The sequence below is a fragment of the Myxine glutinosa genome, chromosome 4 (genome assembly GCF_964187855.1).
Source record: "Myxine glutinosa chromosome 4, kmMyxGlut1.1, whole genome shotgun sequence".
Classification (NCBI taxonomy): Eukaryota; Metazoa; Chordata; class Myxini; order Myxiniformes; family Myxinidae; genus Myxine; species Myxine glutinosa.
The window spans coordinates 75,493,581-75,514,891 of NC_136264.1; the positions used below are offsets into that span (position 1 = coordinate 75,493,581).

At 43.7% G+C, this 21,311-nt stretch overlaps 5 protein-coding genes across 5 annotated transcripts; 3 read left to right on the plus strand and 2 right to left on the minus strand.

Annotated features, from left to right (window-relative positions):
* Positions 1-1,137: 1,137 nt before the first annotated feature.
* LOC137426121 (histone H3-like) lies at positions 1,138-9,932 on the plus strand. Its single transcript, XM_068114814.2, has 2 exons — positions 1,138-1,467; positions 9,852-9,932. The coding sequence occupies exons 1-2, from the start codon at positions 1,138-1,140 to the stop codon at positions 9,930-9,932; spliced, it is 411 nt and encodes a 136-aa protein (XP_067970915.2).
* LOC144891483 (histone H2A-like) lies at positions 2,890-8,342 on the minus strand. Its single transcript, XM_078775103.1, has 2 exons — positions 7,977-8,342; positions 2,890-2,961 (listed from the first exon to the last, which is right to left on the minus strand). Exons 1-2 carry the CDS (start codon positions 8,340-8,342, stop codon positions 2,890-2,892), a joined length of 438 nt encoding a protein of 145 aa, XP_078631229.1.
* Positions 9,933-10,753: 821 nt separating the features above from the next.
* On the minus strand, positions 10,754-11,386 carry LOC137425881 (histone H1.1-like). Its single transcript, XM_068114606.2, has one exon. It carries the CDS (start codon positions 11,384-11,386, stop codon positions 10,754-10,756), a length of 633 nt encoding a protein of 210 aa, XP_067970707.2.
* A 1,664-nt stretch (positions 11,387-13,050) lies between these two features.
* LOC137426122 (histone H4) lies at positions 13,051-13,362 on the plus strand. The gene has a single exon (XM_068114815.2). The coding sequence runs from the start codon at positions 13,051-13,053 to the stop codon at positions 13,360-13,362; it is 312 nt and encodes a 103-aa protein (XP_067970916.2).
* A 188-nt stretch (positions 13,363-13,550) lies between these two features.
* Positions 13,551-14,150, plus strand: LOC137426123 (histone H2B 1/2-like). The gene has a single exon (XM_068114816.2). It carries the CDS (start codon positions 13,551-13,553, stop codon positions 13,929-13,931), a length of 381 nt encoding a protein of 126 aa, XP_067970917.2. The 3' UTR covers positions 13,932-14,150.
* The last annotated feature ends 7,161 nt before the right edge of the window (positions 14,151-21,311 follow it).

Below are 21,311 nucleotides of genomic sequence, written 5' to 3' on the forward strand. Positions count from 1 at the left end.
ACAATCCGCAATGGTGTTCACAATGACCCATCCTTGCTCAAGCGACCAAGAAGTTCTGCAAATATCCATAGACGTCTCGATCTACATTATTTCCGGGTACTTCTCTCATTCCGATTTAGACGAATGTAGTTTCTGCTGCCACGACCTTTCCGGAGGAACCATTCCATACATTAACAACTGAGTGAAAGACCCTTGCCTTATTACCGTTTGATCTCTCCTCTTCTTTACTCTCTTTACTCTCAAGTTCTGAACATATCCATTCTGACAGATAAATGCACAAAATGGATTTGTCGGTTTCGAGTTTTGTAGACGGTGGATGACGCTATGCTCGTGTCCTCAAACAGACCGACGAGTGAGGTCAAAATGTCGCCGGCAACGCCATCAGATCGGAGCTCTGGAAACCAAATAATTTAATCTCCTGCTTGTGTTCGGCGATGGAATTACCATTCTGCGGGGTTTGCGCAATTGCACGTTCGTCTTTCAAGCAAGCTTTTGTTGCGTCCATTTGCTGTTTCTCGATTCATTGACAAATGTGCGGTTCCTGCAATATCGCAATAATGTTTTATTTACAAATAACGTACAACGACTGTGATATAATAAAAATGTAGTTCTGTCCCACCAAGACAAACTACCCAATTTTGAAATGGAATAGTGAGTGGAATTGTGAATTTTTTATATTACGGGACACAAACGGAAATATTCGGCAAGGATTTGCCTTTTGCTTGTTCACGTGAAAGGAAGCGCTGAACAGGCCCAAAGGAGCTCGGGATAGATATTGGTGGGAGAAACGAGCAAGGGAAGGCGGACGAAGCTTTCCCTTACGGAGCGGATCACATCGGGCTCAGATTTGAGCCAATGGAGAGGGGAGAATGAACTTTCAACCAATGGATGGAGCGTGAGGTGGGGCTTAATTCTTCAGCGAATGGGAATGGGTTTGAGGCAGCCAATAGCAAACGTGAAAATGTGGCAGCCAATTGCAACCGAGCAAATCGTGGCAGCCAATTGCAACCGAGCAAATCGTGGCAGCCAATAGCAAATAGCCGAAGCGTCTCGCGGCGCAAACAAAATCATACCGCGCATTTGTCATCTTGTTTCATTCGCTGTTGTTTTGTTTTGTGTTGATCTTTGCCGGTTGCGATGGCTCGAACGAAGCAAACCGCCCGCAAATCGACAGGTGGAAAAGCTCCCCGAAAGCAGTTGGCGACAAAGGCGGCACGGAAAAGTGCTCCAGCCACCGGTGGCGTGAAAAAGCCGCATCGTTACCGCCCAGGAACTGTGGCGCTGCGCGAGATCCGGCGCTACCAAAAGTCCACGGAGCTGCTCATTCGCAAGCTGCCGTTTCAGCGCCTCGTCCGTGAAATCGCACAGGATTTCAAGACCGATTTGCGATTCCAGAGCTCCGCAGTGATGGCGCTGCAGGAGGCGAGCGAGGCCTACCTCGTTGGGCTGTTTGAGGACACTAATTTGTCATGATACATCGAAGGTGGTTCATGTTAAAATACACATTTTTCATTTTAACGATAACATGTATTATTTGACCCGTTCATCTCCACAAACCCAAAATAATAATACAAACCCTGCGATCAACATTGCATTTCTGGTGCCAAATAATACATAAAGCAAAGTTGAAGTCGCGGGTCGCCTGAAGCTCCTTCACGAATGAGGTGGTGGCTCTGAAAAGAGCCGTCTTGTTGTTGCTGTTGATGAACACCACCCCCAAAATGTTTGACGACCGAAACCGGAGAGTGTACGGCCCTGGCGCTTCAAAGCGTTCACCACATCCATGGCAGTGACGGTCTTTCGCTTAGCGTGCTCCGTGTAGGTAACAGCATCGCGGATAACATTTTCCAGGAACACCTTGAGAACTCCACGGGTTTCCTCGTTCGATGAGACCCGAGATGCGCTTTACCCCACCACCACGAGCAAGGCGACGAATAGCAGGCTTTGTGATTCCCTGGATGTAATCACGCAGTACCTTGCGATGACGTTTCGCACCTCCTTTACCGAGACCCTTTGCACCTTCACCACGACCAGACATGACGATCGGAGTTGAATCCAAAGGTGAATAAACGAAATGACGAGCGTTCGTGTGTCTTTTTGATGGTGATACCGAGGCTTTCTATTGGTGGGAACTCGATATTACCATTTGCTCTTTGACCCTTCCACGATTCCTCCCACATTTAATTATTTTCACTGCGTTTTCCTTTGGTGATTTCTACCACGTCCGCGTGTGCTCTTCGTGCCCTTTACCCTTTCACCCCACTTTCCGCGCATGCGCACGTCGTCCTTTCGTTTTGACAATATGCAACTGCACTGGCTTTTCCGATCCCATCGCTTTCACTCAAGTAAACACGGAATCCTGTCAAATGTGGTTTAAGTTTTGCAAAATTGACGACGATTTAATTCGGAACACAACTTGAACTGCAGAACTTTGGCAAATAACAACGCGCGCCCACATCACCGAAGTTGGAAATAAGCTTCAAAAGCATCGTCATCGTACGATATTTTGATGCCAGTTTGGATTTGATGTCAAGTAAAAATACCTCTTTTGTCCGCGAGCCAACTTTAACCTCGTTGAACCCTCGATTGTGGCCTCGTTTAAAATTTTCTCTTTCAAGTGTCATTACATTGCGGTTCAAACACAATGAATTCTTAAATTTTCTACATCATTGCGCTACCTTGGATGACAGGTGATTAATTTGAGCAGCTCATTGTGAATGAGACAACGCAACAGTTTCGTTTGCAAGGCCGGGATGCAAACGGTACATCACACGAAGCACGATGCAAGCTCGATGACTGTGACGTTTGTTTAAAAAAAACATTCAAAGCATTGCTACGAGCCGTGTGCTGTTTATGACCAAGTATTTTAACTCTCATGCTGGTCCATGCTCAGGTGGCCTCAACATGAGCCTCGTAAAAGCTGATTTTCTGCTTGTTTGCTTGACTGCCTTGCAAAGATGGCTACAGACAGGTGCACATTTCACAATGAAAATTTTAACGTTTCAGTTTGGTCCAAGAATAGATTCACCTCGTGAAAATGAGCCTGAGTCACGAAGCTCCTTGGGGAAGCCCGAGAACGTATCCGACCGAGTAAGCAATGTTGTGTCAAAGCAGCTCTTCCATCTGCAGTGTCGGCCCGTGGAAGATGGTGAAAGGTGCAGAGGATTGAAAATGTGCTTCTCGCCTTTCACCAGCATGTGCTTGTTGTACCTGAGAATGCTGTGCACATTGCGCATGGATGTATCGTTCACGTTAATTACGGAGCTCAAAGTGAGGCGAGAAACAAACGGAAACACAAGAACACTTCTCATCGATTCCGATTGCCGACGTCTATTTCCACCACGTCCGCTGCTCCCGTCACAATAACATCGGCGGCGTGACGAGACGATGTGTCGTTTGTACAATACTGCATTGATTTTGGATTCTCGTCTTCTTTCTCACTCTATTCGGTGTGAAATGGCGGAGACTGTTCCCCTTCCGACAGCACTTTCGACCTAGTTTCTCAAACGAGACAATAATAAAACTGGCGCTTCCAGAACCCATAAACATCCTTTTGTTTGTGAATACAAATCTGTCAGAATAAATTTTTGTTCAGGTCTTTAACAGTTAATAAAGACTGGAAAATCCCAATGAGAGGTATAGTGGGGCAACTGAGCATAACAATTGTGCATTTTGTGAGGAAAGCACCAAATGTGGCACACTTGTAGACTATCATATTATGAAAAGATCTGGATATTGGGCCATCCAGATTCAGAGATTTGATTTTTGCAAGATTTCGATTCGATTGGGATCGAAGAGAACACCTTCTTCGTCTCTGAATTCTCTGGCTACATATGGGTGCTTCATTGGGAGTGCAACCATGTCCCTCAGGTGAACAGGGACTCACCTGGCATAGTGTGTGTGGTCTAAGGCATGGAACCATGGGACCAGTTCCGTCAGGGCATCAAGGTACATCGTGAATGAAGCCTGCCGCAGAGAACGCATGTAGACCAGTACCAACATCTCTAGTTCCAGCACAGTTGCCCAGTACTGAAAGTTGGGAATGTCTTCTCCTCTCTGGTGACACCAGTCTTCGAACTCAGGCAGGTCTTCTGCATCATCAGCATATGTCATTCAGTGGCGTTCATATGCACGGTGTTGCAGGATGTGCAGTGCCGCTGCAGTGATTTGATGAGCACTTCTTGTGCGGGTGACGTGGCCAGCTCGCAGGAAGAAGTCGGCCATCCCTGGCGTTGCAATCTCAGCTTGCAAATCTGCAAAATCTGCAAATCTTGCAAAAATCAAATCTCTGAATCTGAGATGGCCCAATATCCAGATCCTTTCATAATATGATAGTCTACTAGTGTGCCAAATTTGGTGCTTTCCTCACAAAATGCACAATTGTTATGCTGTATTTAGCTTAGCTGCCGGACTAGTACCTTTTGTAACCCCAAGCACCTGTTTTTCTAAGTTATTGTGAGTCTCAAGTTCTCAACCCACCCCCTCCGCCCCCCCCCCTCCTCTGTAACCCCTTTTGCTTTGTTCCTTTTCTGTTTCTACCCTTGAACACACTCACTCCTGCTCTTTTACATCATACTGTGCTGCAACTCTCTGTATCGTCAAAATACGATAAAATCTACCCAACAAGACGGACAATGATTGGGGTTTCTGTGATGTGACGCATGAGTAAGTGCAAAGTTCATAATTATTGGGCATTCATCTATATTATAATAGCCGTAGATGATTCTGTCTGTCTGTCTGTCTATCTGTTGGGTGTCTGTCCGGGGTGTGGCTTACTCGGTTTGCAGAGTAGCTCCACCCATAGCTCCACCCATTCTGGGAGTGGCTATAAACAAATATCCACCATTTTATTAACTCGCATAGCTTTGAGTCCTGTTTTGTAGGCCCGTGGTGTCTTGCTCTCCCCCAGTTTTATTTCAAATCAAATTCGATAAATCATTTCATTTTTCACAGTCGCTAACATAGTTTTAGACTCGGTTGAAAAAAAACGGGAAGAAAATCCGATGAAAGTTGCCGTTTATAGAACGAAATGAATTCTCAAAGGCCTGTAACTTCAAGGCCATTGAGTCTCTCTCACGCCTTTATCTCCAATCTAACTCACCATATGATTTCATTTTTATCGATGGTTTTACTTTTAGACTCGGTGTCAGCAATAATTGAGAACAATCCACACACGCGGGAAAATGCAGAAATATATTTTTTAAAATCGCGTCATGGTGTATCATACACCGCCCAACATGACACCGCCGGCAATGTGTCGATATATATTAAAAATTCGCTTTTGCTTTTCCGTTATGATATATTACTATTTCGTTTGATGATAGTCGTCACAAAAACGTCAACAATGATGCCGACATATATTTCTTCGTTTTTATTTCATTCAACATATTAGCCGGAAGTAAAATATGTTTCAGGAAATTACCGAGATATTTCTTCGTTTTTTTTATTAGTTATGTGCGCATACACTTTAAATAGGTTTATTTGAAATCTTTAATTTTCCACAAACATTCCACACACGCGGGAAAATGCAGAGATATATTTTTTAAAATCGCGTCATGGTGTATCATACACCGCCCAACATGACACCGACGGCAATGTGTCGATATCTATTTTAAATTCGATATATCATTTCATTTTTCACAGTCGCTAACATAGTTTTAGACTCGGTTGAAAAAAAACGAGAAGAAAATCCGATGAAAGTTGCCGTTTATAGAACGAAATGAATTCTCAAATGCCTGTAACTTCAAGGCCATTGAGTCTCTCTCACGCCTTTATCTCCAATCTAACTCACCATATGATTTCATTTTTATCGATGGTTTTAGAGTCGGTGTCAGCAATAATTGAGAACATTCCACACACGCGGGAAAATGCAGATATATTTTTTTAAATCGCGTCATGGTGTATCATACACCGCCTAACATGACACCGACGGCAACGTGTCGATACATATTAAAAATTCGATATATCATTTCATTTTTCACAGTCGCTAACATAGTTTTCGACTCGGTTGAAAAAAAACGGGAAGGAAATCCAATGAAAGTTGCCGTTTATAGAACGAAATGAATTCTCAAACGCCTGTAACTTCAACTTCAAGGCCATTGAGTCTCTCTCACGCCTTTATCTCCAATCTAACTCACCATATGATTTCATTTTTATCGATGGTTTTGGACTCGGTGTCAGCAATAATTGAGAACATTCCACACACGCGGGAAAATGCAGAGATATATTTTTAAAAATCGCGTCATGGTGTATCATACACCGCCCAACATGACACCGACGGCAACGTGTCGATATATATTAAAAATTCGCTTTTGCTTTTCCGTTAAGATATATTACTTTTTCGTTTGATGACAGTCGTCACAAAAACGTCAACAATGATGCCGACATATATTTCTTCGTTTTTATTTAATTCAACATTATTAGCCGGAAGTAAAATATGTTTCAGGAAATTACCGAGAGATATTTCTTCGTTTTTTAAAATTAGTTATGTGCGAATACAATTTAAATAGGTTTATTTGAAATCTTTAATTTTCCACAATATAATTTACTTGCCATTTATCATTTGATGATTACGAGACAAATTCCTCTTGAGGATCGTGACAATTCATGCGCTGCGTGGAAACTTCTATTTCCAAAATGAATGAGACGATCGATGAAGAACGCAGACTTGAACAGGATGCAGCAAGAAAACGAATGAGACGGGCGAACGAGTCCATCGACGAACGTCAATGCAAACTTGCGGGGTCACCCGTGGGAATCCCACGGGTGACCCCGCTAGTAAGTGAAAATTGTGCATGAATGAAAATTCATAAGTGAAATTCATAAAGTTCAAAGTTCTGTATGTGGTTTTGAAATGTAAAGGAAACAAGAAAGTACCGTGTAGGGTTTTTCAACACACAGCAGAGTTTTGTGTAAAACACGGATCGTGTATCGCTTAAAGGTGGGCGCGATTCGGAAAATTTTAAGTCCGCTTACCGCTTATCCGCTCCGCCAGCCCGTGTAGTCCGATTCGCTTATCCGCTTCAGCGGCCGAAAATCTTAGTCCGCTTACCGCTTATCCGCTTATCCGCTTCGATTCGATTTTTTTAAAGCGCTTCGACGTTTTAAAAGCGATTTTTGACGTTTCTAAAGGGAATTTAATGCTTTTTAAGCCTAAATAGCCATTTCTAACTACTACAAAGACAAACAAAGCTTTTAAGATCAAAAATATACATTTTTATTTAAATAAAATTTATTCAAAATTTATTGAAATAAAGTTTTCCACTCGACTCTACTCTACGCTACAGTTAATTTAAATATAATTTTAATATATGCAAGTTACATTAAAGAAAAATCAATTTGCCCGTCCTTTCTTTGACAAGAGAGTCTACTAGTCAACAGACTAGCAGTCTGTTGACTAGTCCTCGTCTTCCTCCTCCACCTCGTGGGCCTTCTTGAGGATTTGGAGGTTGCCCTTCATGAAGACGAGGGCCTCGAAGTTCGGTGCAGCCAGGGCCGACCTCTTAGGCCTGAGGATGTCCGACCCGTAGCTGAACACGCGCTCGACCGAGGCAGAGCTCGGGAGCGGCGTGTTCTGCCTGAGAAATAGAGTTACCCAAGCATCACGGAACTCGAGCGGGAAGAGATTGGGCGAGAGCCGAGTTGTTAGGGTTTCACTTATTATTCACTTAAATAAATATTCACAATTCTAGAGTAACGGCTCAGGCTAACAGCTGATTTGGCGAATCGCGATGCGCTTTAATTTTTCGGTAGTCCGCTTACGCTTATCCGCTTCGGTTTCCGGGGGTTGTTCCGATTCGCTTATCCGCTTCGAAAACGTTAGTCCGCTGCAGCGGATAAGCGGATAAGCGGACTTTCGAAGCGGACCGCCCACCTTTGGTATCGCTGATGCTGCTTTTGGAAAGGTTTGAGTGGCTCTGAAAAGAGCCGTTGTGGGAGAGCTGAAGAACTCTTGTGAAGCGGAGCCGTTTACTTGCCCTGGCTTTTTTGGGGAGCAGCACGGCCTGGATGTTCGGCAGTACACCACCTTGCGCGATCGTCACCCCGCCCAGCAGTTTGTTCAGCTCCTCATCGTTGCGGATGGCGAGCTGGAAATGACGCGGGATGATGCGCGATTTCTTGTTATCTCGTGCAGCGTTACCGGCGAGCTCCAGGATCTCTGCAGACAAGTACTCGAGCACAGCCGCCAGATAGACGGGAGCGCCGGCACCGACGCGCTTGGCGTAGTTGCCTTTGCGAAGATGTCTGTGGACACGGCCCACGGGAAACTGCAGCCCAGCACGGGAAAAACGAGCCTTTGCCTTAGCACGAGCCTTGCCACCACCTTTACCACGCCCTGACATGATTCGAAGAGCGGAACCGATATCCCTGAATATCCCTGAATGGGTTTCTCTCATCTCCTCTTCCTGTTCAGGCTGGAGTTCCCCAAGGTAGTGTTCTGGGCCCTGTGCTTTTTCTGGTCTTCATCAATGATCTCTCTGACTCTCTTGAAAATCCTCTCTATCTCTTTGCTGATGATACCACTCTCTGCCGCTCCATTCCTCATCCCTCAGATCGGCAGTCTGCAGCCTCCTCACTCTCTGCAGACCTGGACAAAATCACAGACTGGGCAAACAAGTGGAACATGTCTTTCAATCCTGACAAATCTCACACTCTTACGATGTCTCCCCGAAAAGACCGACTGGACAACCCTCCCATCTACTTTCTGAATAATCCTCTCCAAGAATTTCTGTCACTCAAGCTTTTGGGTCTCACTATCTGCCATGATCTTTCCTGGGAAAACCACATTTCCAAGCTGGCCTCCAAAGCCAGTCGCCGACTGGGCATCCTCCGTCGTGCGAAGTCCTTCCTTGGCACACCTGAGCTCCTCACCAGATACAAGGCTTTCATCCGCAGCTCAATGGAGTACTGCTCTCCCCTCTGGGCTGGTGCTCCTGCCTCACACCTAGCTCGTCCACGCTGTTGAAACCAAAGCATTCAGTATCATTGGAATCTCCCGCGATGACGCTATCTCCGAGGGCCTTTCACTTAATCACCGCAGGCAGGATGGTGGTCTTTCCGTCTTCTACCGACTCCTCTCCGGCCTTGCTCCCCCAGCTCTCTCTGGGCGCTGTCCCCCAAATATTCCTGCAGGTCGCACAAGATCTGCCTGCAACCCTCTTATGGTTAAACTGCCAAAATCAAGACTTTCTGCTCACCTTCACTCCTTCATTCCTCTTTTCTCCCGCCTCTGGAACAAACTCCCTCACTCTCTTCAATCCCACTCCTCCCTCCAGGTCTTTAAAACGGCTGTTCACCACCATCTCTTATCTTCCCCAATCCAAAACCTTATCTTTTCTACCCCCGCTAATTTCACCCCAAATCCACTTTTTTGAGGTGACTTTTGACTTCTTTCCTGGAAGTCCTTTGTGTCCTTGCGTTTTATACCTATCCTGCCTCCCCCCAGGCCCTCTCCCTCCAAAAACATCTCCCGATGTCCCTGCTCTCAAATGTTGTGTTTGTGTGCTTCCGCCCCTTCTCTCCCCATCTTGTCGACCGCTCCCCTTTTATATACTTTGTTTGCTTGTTTGTTTGATTTGTTTGTTTGATAAATGTTAGCTCTTTCACGAGCCTCGACTCTGTATACAAAAAAAATAAAATAAATCTAAATAACCCTGCTATGACTGAATGTCATGGTGCGAAATGGGTAGTTTTCAGGGTGAAGTCGGGTCAGGAATCATACACGCCCACCTTTTATCCATCCAATGGCTGAACATCAGGTTATTTACTCCGCCTCCAAACTCTGTGATCCATATACTGTATTTGCATATGAGACAGAATCTTTTGAACTTTGAACTTTGATCTTTTGAACCTCGGCAATTCACGCCAGACGTGTCACCATCATGCCCAAGGACATCCAGCTGGCACGACGAACCCGCGGGGAGCGAGCTTAACCCGCTCGTCCAAGGTCTTGTGCACAGCTTCCGCACCACACCACCCAACGGCTCTTTTCAGAGCCACAACACCTTTCTTGAAAGTGTGTTCGACCTTTCACCGAACTCGCCACCTCTCACTACCTTTTGTGCGTGTATTGTGTCTACCGGTCACAAAGAGACGCAAAGACGCGTTTTATGAAACATTTTGGTTTGTTTTCAACAAAGACTAGGAAAAGATAAAGACCCAGAGAATTGATTTGATGAACTAGACAGGAGGCGCTGGGTGGATCGGGACGGGGCTTCAGGATGGTTCAGTGAAATATCGACATGTCTGAATTAGTTGGGCTCATTTGTTGACGAGATGCAGGTATATGCATAGTACTGTGTACGGTTCATAAATACTGCGAGCACTTTGTATTTGGATTCCGAATGAGGAAACCTCGTGCAAAGGAAGGACGAAGAATCGTGTAATGTTCGAGCTTTTCCAGACACGAGGCACTGGGTTTACAGGTAAACGGGGATGGTCAACGACCTTTGTCAATGTCAAATGAGCCAAGTTTCATTTCTTGCTCGGACATTGTTCCTGTACATTGGGGCAAATGGGTCAATTACAAAGTGATCTTAGAAATTAGTAATTTGTTAAATACAACGTAATTGTGGTAGTCGTGATGGCACACTTTGAATGTTGCACTTTGAACGTAGTTTTTATGAACCATCGGATCAGCTCCTTTCAAGTGAACGAGGTGGTGGCTCTGAAAAGAGCCGTTGTGGGTTTTGGGCAAATGAGACGAGGAGGAACAAGAGAAACTTCACCTCGACTCTCTCGTCTTCGCCTCCTCTCACTTCTTTTTGAGCGTCGCCTTCTTGTTCTTCAACCCCTTGGTTGCAAGCTTGGACTTAGGTTTCGTCGTCTTGGTCTTTCCCTTCGTCTTCGGCAGAACCTTCTTCACGTTTTTCTTCACCTTTGCAGGCGACTTACTGGATCGCTTCGAAGAGGCGGCGATAGATCTTTTCGGTTTCTTGGGAGATACCTTCCGCACCACCTTCTTCACAGCTGGCTTTTTGGTCGCTTTCTTGGCCGCTTTAGACTTGATTGTGGTCTTCACAATTTTTCTGGGACTGGTGCTCTTCTTCACTTTGGCACTCTTCTGCTTGTTCAGTTTGAAAGAACCGGCAGCGCCCGTTCCCTTGGTCTGCACAAGATTTCCACTTGCAACGAGCCTCTTCACAGCCGAATTGATACGAACGGAATTCCGTTGGACATTGTAGCCATCTGCCCCCAGGGCCTTTTTCAGAGCGACAAGCGACATACCATTTCGCTCCTTGCTCGATCCCACCACCTTGAGAATCTTTTCCGAAAGGGTGGCGTCAGTCTTCTTCGGGGTCTTGGAAGCGCCAGGTTTATTCTTCCTTCGCTTGACAGACGAGACCGAAATTGAATGTTCTGCTGAAACAGGAACAGACTCTGCCATTTCGCACCAACAAGAGTATGACAAGTAAGTAACACGAAATGTTTCACAAACAAAAGCGTCGCTTCGCCACGTCGCCTGTTATAGTGATGGCGTGAAGAAGCGGACGTGGTAGAAATCAACATCAGCATTCGGAAAACGATGGGGTCGTTCACCGTATCCGTTTGTGTTTCCCGCGTCACTTTGAGCTTTGTTTTTCACATGAACGATAACTCCATGCACAATGCGCACAATCGTTTCAGGTACAAACACATCCTGGCAAACGGAGAGAAGCATCTTTTCTAATATCTGGCCCTTTCGCCGCATTCCACGGCCCGACACGGCAGATGGACGATCTGCTTTGACAGAACATTGCTTTCTCGAACACGTTCTCGGGCTTCGCCCAAGGGGTTTCTATGCTCAGAATCTGTTTTTCACGAGTAAAATATTTTCTTTGACCCGACTTAAACCTCACAAAGTTCATGGTGAAATGTGCACATCTCTGCAGCCACCTTTGCAAAGCAGTGAAGCAAACAAGAAAAAAAACTCCTTTTTGGAGGTTCGTGTCGAGGTCATCTTAGCATGAACCAGCACAAATGTGAATATACTTGGTTACCACTCACCAACAGCACACGGGTGTAAGCAATGGTTGGAAAGTTTTTTCAAAACAAAAGGCGAATAAAATCGTCGACCCGGTTTCTCCCCTGTTCTTGTGTCGTGCTTCGTGTGATGTTCTGGATGCATCCAGGTGTTGTAAACGAAACTGTTGTGATATGTCATTAAAACTTACTTGACTGGTTCAATTAATCCCCTGTCGTCCAAGAGAGGTGCAAGGTCTTACATGCAGCAACTTCAAAGATCTTCCACGCGTTTACGTCAAGCTTCGTGATAATTGCGAAATGTTGTGGTTTACTGGTTGAACGTCACGAGAATTCATTGTTTGAACCTTAATAAAATGACATTTACAATGGACGGTGGTTCAACGAGGTTAAAGTCCGGCAAAAAGGGTAGTTTTACTTTTCTTGAAATTTAAAATTGAAATATCGATCATGAAAATATCGATCCTTCCATAATATTTGATACCTTTGCAGCGTATTTATAACTTCGGGGCCGTTTGCGTTTGTTGTTTATTTTGGCAAAGTTCTGCAGTTGTGTTCAGAATGAAATCGTCATAAATTACTGCCTAACTTCACCCTCATTTGACAAGATTCTGTGTTTCTTCGAGCGAAAGCGAAGGGACCGGAAGAGCGAGTGCAGTTGGACGTTGGCAAGGTGTAAGGACACCGTGCGCATGCGCGGCAAGAGGTGCAAAGTGCACTCAGGCGGCGGTGGTAGAAATAACCAAGAAATAACCAAATAACCAAATAACCAAATAACCAAATAACCAAATAACCAAATAATAACCAAATAACCAAAATAACCAAATAACCACCCTTTCTTCTCAAGGAAATAATGAAATATGGGAGGCAAAGTGCAAAGGTTAAAGAGCAAATGACAACTTTGAGCTCGCCACCAATATAAAACCTCAGTCCCACCACCACCACCACCACCACCACCACCACCACCACCACCACCACCACCACCACCACCACCACCACCACCACCACCACCACCAACACCACCATCCATATGAACACGCGAACGCTCGTCGTTTAGCTTATTCGGGTTTGGAATCAAACGGTGTGGTCATGTCTGGACGTGGTAAAGGTGGAAAGGGTCTCGGAAAAGGAGGTGCTAAACGTCATCGCAAGGTACTGCGTGATAACATCCAGGGAATCACAAAGCCTGCTATTCGTCGCCTTGCTCGCCGTGGTGGGGTAAAGCGCATATCGGGTCTCATCTACGAAGAAACCCGTGGAGTTCTCAAGGTGTTCCTGGAAAATGTTATCCGCGATGCTGTTACCTACACGGAGCACGCCAAGCGAAAGACCGTTACTGCCATGGATGTGGTGTACGCTTTGAAGCGCCAGGGCCGTACACTTTACGGTTTCGGTGGTTAAACATTTTGGTGGTGGTGTTCATCAACAGCGACAACAACAAAACGGCTCTTTTCAGAGCCACCAACTCGTTCATGAAAGAGCTTCAGGCGTCTTGCACTTTGCTTTATGTATTCTTTAATAGAGGAGGTTGATCTTGTGCTTTATTTTTCCATCCAGATCATTTTTGGTTGTTTAAATAGCTGCTCGTCATGCCTGCGGATCCACCAAAGCAAGTGGTGGCAAAGTATGGTTCGAGGAAAGCCGTTTCCAAAGCGACTCGGAAGGGTCCCGGGAAACGGCGTCATCGCAGAAAGGAAAGCTGCGCCATTTTCAGCTACAAGGTGCTGAAACAAGTTCACCCCGATACGGGTGTTTCTTCCAAAGCGATGAGCATCATGAATTCCTTCGTTAATGACATCTTTGAGCGCATGGCATCCGAAGCATCTCGTCTGGCGCATTACAACAAGCGCTCCACCATCACATCGCGGGAGATCCAGACGGCAGTGCGTCTGCTCCTTCCCGGGGAGTTGCCCAAGCATGCCGTGTCCGAAGGTACAAAGGCCGTGACCAAGTACACCAGCTCCAAGTGAGCTCGGACTCGTTTCTCGAGTTCTTCCCCAAACGGCTCTTTTCAGAGCCACTCAATGTTTCTTTGATGGAGTGCGACTTTTCCTCTTCGTGTCCTTCCTTGGTGAAAGAACCACGTGATGTTATCTGTAACGAGAAATGTGGTTCATATTAAAGTGCAGGTCAGGTAATCATCAGCATTATACTGAAGTAAAAAGTAGTCCTGTTAAAACTTCCTATTATTCCATGGATAGGGTTGTTGTTGGTCATAACGACTTGGAACATAATTGATTGAGGTGGGTATGTATTGTTGCGGATATGAGGATTGTATTTTTTTTATTGTGTGTTTTATTAATATTGCTTGATTCTGGACCCTCCTGCCTCCAGTGTTGTGTAAAGGTCAAAGGGCGTCCCATAATTAGTCCATAAAGCATACACGTCAACCAATCATAGATTTCCCCCTGGTTGATAGTTATATCTTTATTATGTGTATTAGGGTAAGGCCTTGTCTCCCATTAAGATGACACTCCATTGCACCAAGTGAAATAGAGTAGATTCCCTTCATTCTTCATTCCCATTCCTAAAACCTCCATTTCCCCTTTCGTCATTGCCAAGCCTCGATTGCCAATTACATCCCCTCCCAAACCACCATTGAACATGTGCTCGGGTCAGGGAAGAAGGCCGTGCCCACCCGTCGTCATCAAGGGCGGAGCCAGAGGGTCGCGCGATCAACCAGGGCCGAGGTGAGCACACCGATGGGCGTGTCCAAAAGGCCGGCGGCTTGATCGCCGGAGGCGCTATAAAAAGCGCGCGCACAAGGTACTGCAAAAGATCATCCAGAGAGATCATCCAGAGAGATCATCCAGAGAGAACATTAAGGAGATGATCCAGGGAAGCACACAGCCTGCTATTCGTCGCCTTGCTCGCCAAAGTTGGACCAAGCAAGAGAGTTGGGCAAGAAGCAAGCACGTTGTTCAGTGGTGTGGTTGGACCAGACGAGTCCTGGCAAAGCACGCGACGCCCACGCAGCTTCAGATACAGCAGCTTGGGGCCTGGACGGCAGTTTGGAGTGGGGCCGTGAAGGAACGGCGGCGGTCAAACGCGCCGATCGTGCTGCAGTACCATTGGACCTTCCTCTCCCTCCAGCCATCCACCTCCTGCCTTTCCATCCTTCTTGTGTACGTGAGTTTGTTTTGTTTGTTCTGTCCATTGGTATTTAATTAAGCTTGTATAAGGAATTTGCACTGTGTCTCTAATATCTTCTGTATATTATTTTCTTATCTTTCCTTCTCCTTGGTTTTTTTGAGCCTGTAAGTAGTAAATAAATTAGATTCGTATTTCCAACCTTTTTGTCTTCTTCTTCTTCACATCCGTGTCGCCTTAGTCTTTTCCCTATTGAATATCTGTGGCGCGATCCGACCAACGTTCAGGAATCGGGTTAGTCGGGGTAACTGTTAGGGCCGCGGGGCCTCCGCTCGGCAAAACCAACATCTTATCCGCGGTCCGTAACAGTATGTTGGGTAGTCAGGATCAAATTTGATGAGGTCCAACGTTTGTCCAACCTGCTCCTATCGATATTATAAAAGGAGCCGTGTCTGTGTTTGTCGTGTTTTCACTTGAGACGGATTAACAGATTTCAATAAAGCCAATTACGGTGGATTTGCATAACTCCTGGGAGTTTGTGATCCCAATTTTTTTTTCTTTTATGGGTACATGGACACGCGTGTCAAAACTGCAAATGCCAACACGGAAAGCAGAATTTCCCAGGAATCCTTCCCCCCCACCCCCATAGATTAGCCATCACAGCAGAGATTGGCATTTCCGTCAGCGAAGAGACGGGTCTTATATTCTAGTATATCTGAACTGACGGGGCAGTTACCACGAACTCAGAAAATCTATTTATTCCATTTCTCAATCTCTTTCCAATGAATCCTCTTTCAAGAGAATCTCAATTCCAATCTCTTTCGTCGAGCCATGTAACTGTTCTCCGGAAACAACTTTCAGTTGAGTGTGGCCTCTAATTGCACGAAACATCACTGCAACAAAGTGCTCGGGATCCTTGGTTTTTAAGCCTCTAATAATCTTTCAGACTTCGATATCTCACCGTTTCACGTCGTGAAAATCAAATAATAAACAGAGCTGTCGCCATTGCATTTCTGGTGCCACAGAATACATGATACAAAGTTCAACACGCCTGAAGCTCTTTCATGAACGAGTTGGTGGAATGTTGTTGTGGAATTAATTTAGACTTGGAGTGATTGATGGACTCAATAATTAAATTGTCCAAACTTTTCAGAAGATGATTGACAGATTTTTAATTGGTATTTATTATGTTAATTGGGTGTTGTAATTTGTTTGCTTGTATTTGCATTTGTGTTGACTGTGTTTATGTGAAAAATTTACCGCAGGTTGAAATTGCGGCTGTATTCTCATGTGGACATCTCGATTTACACCGAGCACACGACCGAGCACACGGATGACCAATTGAGCTTTAATGAAGGTGACGATCGAATGCGGACTTCACGATGTATGCGCAGAGGAAGGCAGAGGAAGAAGAAGCGGGAGCTTTACCTGACGCGATCCCCGAGCAGTCTTCAAAGTTGCAGGAAATTAAACTCACGAAAACGAATTTAGAATAACAGGGAAAATAATAAAGGTTTATTTACAACGGATTGCCGGGCCAAGATAAATGTGACTGTAAATGCATATCCTAAATCGGGACGTCCCCACACCAGACTGAATCACAAAAATGGGAATTTAAATCGTGCACATTATCGTGCACTCATCTCGATTGGCGCCTTGGCAGCGATCGTCCAGTCAGTAAGTGAGCGAGCGGTCGTGCAACCTGCCCCCTCAGCCGTGCAATGTCCCCGCGGACTCGGCACGGAACTGCGATGCACCCAACGCTTGTTTTGAAAGGGAGAGAGGGCCGAGGGCAAAGGAAGGCGTGAGGAAAAGAGGTCGGAGCAGAGGAATCGTGAGGGCAGGAGCGAACGAGATCCACGCACCCAGGGATCCAACAACGAGCAATAATGAGAAGAGAACGAGAAGGCCAATAGAGCGAAAAGGGAGGAAGGGGTCCATGACCATCCGCTATGGCATCCAAAGAGAGAGAGAGAAAATGCCGGCTCGCGAGTCATTTTGTCGCTCGTCGTCTGACGTCACCGGCCCTCCCTACCAATCAGTCCATCACCTCTCGACCTCTCGAATCTTCCTCCCCCCGTGGTCCTTTACCATTGGCCGAGCACTTCACGCTCTCCTCCTCACGTCATCCGTCGGTGGTCAATCAGTCTGTTTCTTCTTGCTCCCTTCCTTCCACCAATCCCAGGGAAGCTTCTGGCCCCTCCCCTGGCCAATCACCGGTCCTTCCCTACTTTGCCAATCAGCGGCCTTCGTCCTGCCTGTCCAATGTGTATTGTCCTGCCTGTCCATAACCTGAATGATTAAACGCTAAGTATTTTCAAACCAATGTAAAATGAATGATTTTTTACCCGTTTGGGAAAGTAAAATAAAATTTAATAATCATAACAATCTCCAAAATTAATTAAGATGTCTAATAGTTGGTTCAAGTGGATGTGGGAAAACCTGTTTGCTTTTAAAGATGCTCCTTACTCCAAACGTTTTAGATTATGAAAATGTAATAATTTTCACAAAGTCAAGTTTTCAACCAGAGTATCAACTACCATCACAAGGTTTTAATGCGGGTCTTCAAAAAGAAGATATAATCGGTTTATTTAAACTTCAACACAAACTAAATGAGTACAAGATTAAAGATATAATACAACTATTTTGTGATAATCCACAAAAAGTTAAAAAGAAATCAAAACCCACATCACCTACAACCATAACTTGTATTCTCAGTGATAATACGGATGATATACCTTTACCCCAAGATTTAGATGAAACAAAAAAGAACCTCGTTATCTTTGACGATTGTGTTAATGAGAGAAACCAAATGGTTATGGACAGCTACGATACAAGGGGGCGACATTGTTCTTGCAATTGTATTTATCTCAGTCAATCATACTTTCAACTCCCTCGTCGCTCAATAAGAAATAATGCTAATACTTTTATTTTATTCAAACTAAATTCAATAGATACGAATAATTTTTGGAGAGATAATTGTTCAACATTATGTAGTAAAAAGGAATTTGAGGGGTATCTGAAACATTCCGTTGAAAAATAGAAATATATTGTTGTTAGAGAAGATGATATAATAACCAATAAAACATTTTGTATAAATAAAATGGACGCTGAAGAATGAGCAAGAAAATTTAAGGAATATAATCAATTATTAGCTTCAAAAGTTGTTCAACAACATGAAGAGGTAAAGAAGAAATGGAGACAGAAACTATCAGGTGAAGAAATATTTGAAAGAAAACAAGAGAAGTTTTTTAAACCTCTTAAAATCTTCCGAACAAAAAGCGGTTTCATTTCAAAGTCCTGCGATGGAATATACTCCAAAAAAACTTCAAATGATAAAAGATTTTAGTCAAATGACAGAGCAAGAGCTTGGAGATATAGGAGCATCAAAATCTGATGATGAAGAATCATTCCGACACCTTGAGGAGATAAATCAACCTCCTGATTATGTTGTGAAAGCTCTTCAAAACAATGAATATTCAACGGATTCAAAAACCAAAGCGGGGCTCATTCCAACAGAAGAACCCGCACAGTTTTATCTTGTTAAAGAAAAGGTATTTATATTTAATGATAAATTGGCAATCTTAAGTTCTGACCTACCGCCTATTAAATTAACCCCTAGATTAATGTTTCTTCTCACAAAAGTTGGGTATACAAATTCAAAATATTTTGATGAACCGCTTGATATGGAAAATGAGGAAGATAAGGTATATATTGATGTATTAAACTCGCTTGATTATCGAGTTTCTGTTGCTGGTAAAGGTAAGAAGAATGAGAAGGAAAAAGATATTATTAATGCTTTAAGTAAGCTTTGTTCAGGTGTTAGTTTTCTTCCAAATGACTCATCGCAATTAGTCAATAGACTATTATTGTTGTTCGGTAGTAAGGAGGCGGGAAACAATAATTGTTTTAATGAAGCATCAGCCATTCCCGATCAGTTGTTGAATCGGAAAATAATTAATAAATGTCAATACAAATATATTTTATCGCATGTTATATAAAATGAGAAACACAGTACTTAGTTTTAATTTTACAAAGAGTGATTCTGCAGAATCATTCCCATACCCGTTACAACTTGATCCCACAAAAGAATATGAAGCGGCGTTATTGTCCATGGAAACTTATAATACATTGTTTAATATCACAGAAAAGAATAACAAGTTTAGTTATAATCCAGGGAGTGGATATAAAACGATAGAAGTTACACCTGGAGCTTACGAGATTTCTCAAATATCTTCTGAAATTGATCGTCTTATTAAAGCACAGGGAGATTAACCAAAAAATATTGTTATAGATATTCAAAAACATTAAAATCAACTATTAGACTTAAAAATAATTATAAAATCGATTTCACGATTAATAATTCATTCCGAGAGCTATTAGGTTTCTCTGCAAAAGAGATTGAATCAAACAAAACATTTTACAGTGATAACGTCATTCAAATATCCACAGGTATAAATTCGGTATTGATTAAATGTGATTTGATTGATGGTGCTTATAACGACGGAGTAAAAACAAATACAATATTTTCATTCAGCGCTTACTCAACCCCAATAGGTTATAAATTCAATATGGAACCAAAGAATCTCATCTATTTACCCGTCTCAGGAAAAACCATTAATAAAGTAAATTTTAGGATAACCGATCAAGCTAATCGGATGATTTCTTTCAATGATGGAATTATATCCATCAGAATTCACCTACGTGAAGTTTTTCAATAAATAAAACCAGTTAATTATAGATAGAATATAAAACTAATTTAAGGAGATGGTGAAATAAAGGAGATGGGATGATTGATACTCTCATGGGTATGGGTTCAACTATTCTTGAACATAAAGACCTAATTGGTTCAACCACTTCTGCCATGGGAAATGTAGCAGGTCCTGTAAAGAGTATAAAAGACACTCAAAAGGAGTCTCATAAATTACAAGCAATCAAAGAAATTAAGAAAGATAAAACTTCACTAACTCCTCAAGAAAAACAAAAATTAATTAAATTATTTGGGTCGGGTTTTCAAATGTTTTAAATATTTTATATTATTCATACATATAATAAATTTATTTATTATATTTTTTTATTGCCATATAAAAAGGTATGGAAGCAATTGACAGTATTTATTATTTGGATGATACGATTATCATCTCAAACTCTGAGAAAAGAGGATTATTTTAAGGTAAATGCTATAACGGGAACAGATTGGAACACGAATGGAACAAACAGTTTTGAGATAAATAATCAACAAACTTACTTGAATCTAGCCGATAGTTTCTTGGTGTGTAAATTTGAATTCACTAAGGCTGCAAATAACACAAACGCTACAATGATTTCTTCTGGAAAATCTTTGATAGTATTCGTTTGTATATTGGAACGCAAGACATGGAAGCGGTTGATTTTGTCTCTGCTATAACTGAAATGATGAAATTTACGTTATATTCGTTTAATGATAGAATGTGTAAGGGGTGTGTTGAAGGTTTTATTCCTGATATGACAACTGGAAAAGATGGTGACCCTGGTTATAGTCAAAGGAAGGCAATGTATGACGATGATACCAAAGCGACTCATGTAGCTGCGAGGAAGCAGGAGCCAATGGAGCCTGGAGTGTGGAGACCCCCACCGGAGGAGTAACGGCAGAAAGGGCTGCTTGACTGTCACAGGGCCAAGAGGTAAAGAGGGGGGGAGGGCAATGAAGTTGCAAGTCGTGACTTGTTTTTGGGACTGCAGGCACCACAGCCTGAAGCGCCCCCACCATCTTACTGAAGTGGTACCTCCCCGCTGCCTAGTTGAGAGAAACGCATATGTGTATCACATCTATGCCATGGTCCTGCAGGGGGTGAATAAGTGCTTGGTTATGATTTTAGAGTTGTGATGATTTTTGGAACGTGTATGAGTGGTTATGGGTTTGTGTAGAATGAATGGGGGAGAAATCCACCAAGCCACATCACTCACCTGTGACACCAGGACGGGGCCTGCGGAAATTTGGGGTGCATTGGGATGGCCCCGCAGGTAACGTTGCGTCCTGTGGCATCCACCGGGGGACACGGTCTGAAGGATGGGGTTGTTCAAATGTTTAGAATTTTTGAAAGTTTTGCAAGTTTGGTTAAGGTTTGTGGTTAAGTTAGTTTTTGCGTGCTGTTGTTTGTTTCCTCCCTCCGCAGGAACGACCCGTTATAAATTATTGTAAATACGTGAAATGCATGATTGGTTCAGGGGGTTAGCGTGTTAAGGAGCATAGGAAGGAAGCTTCAGCTCACTTCCCACAG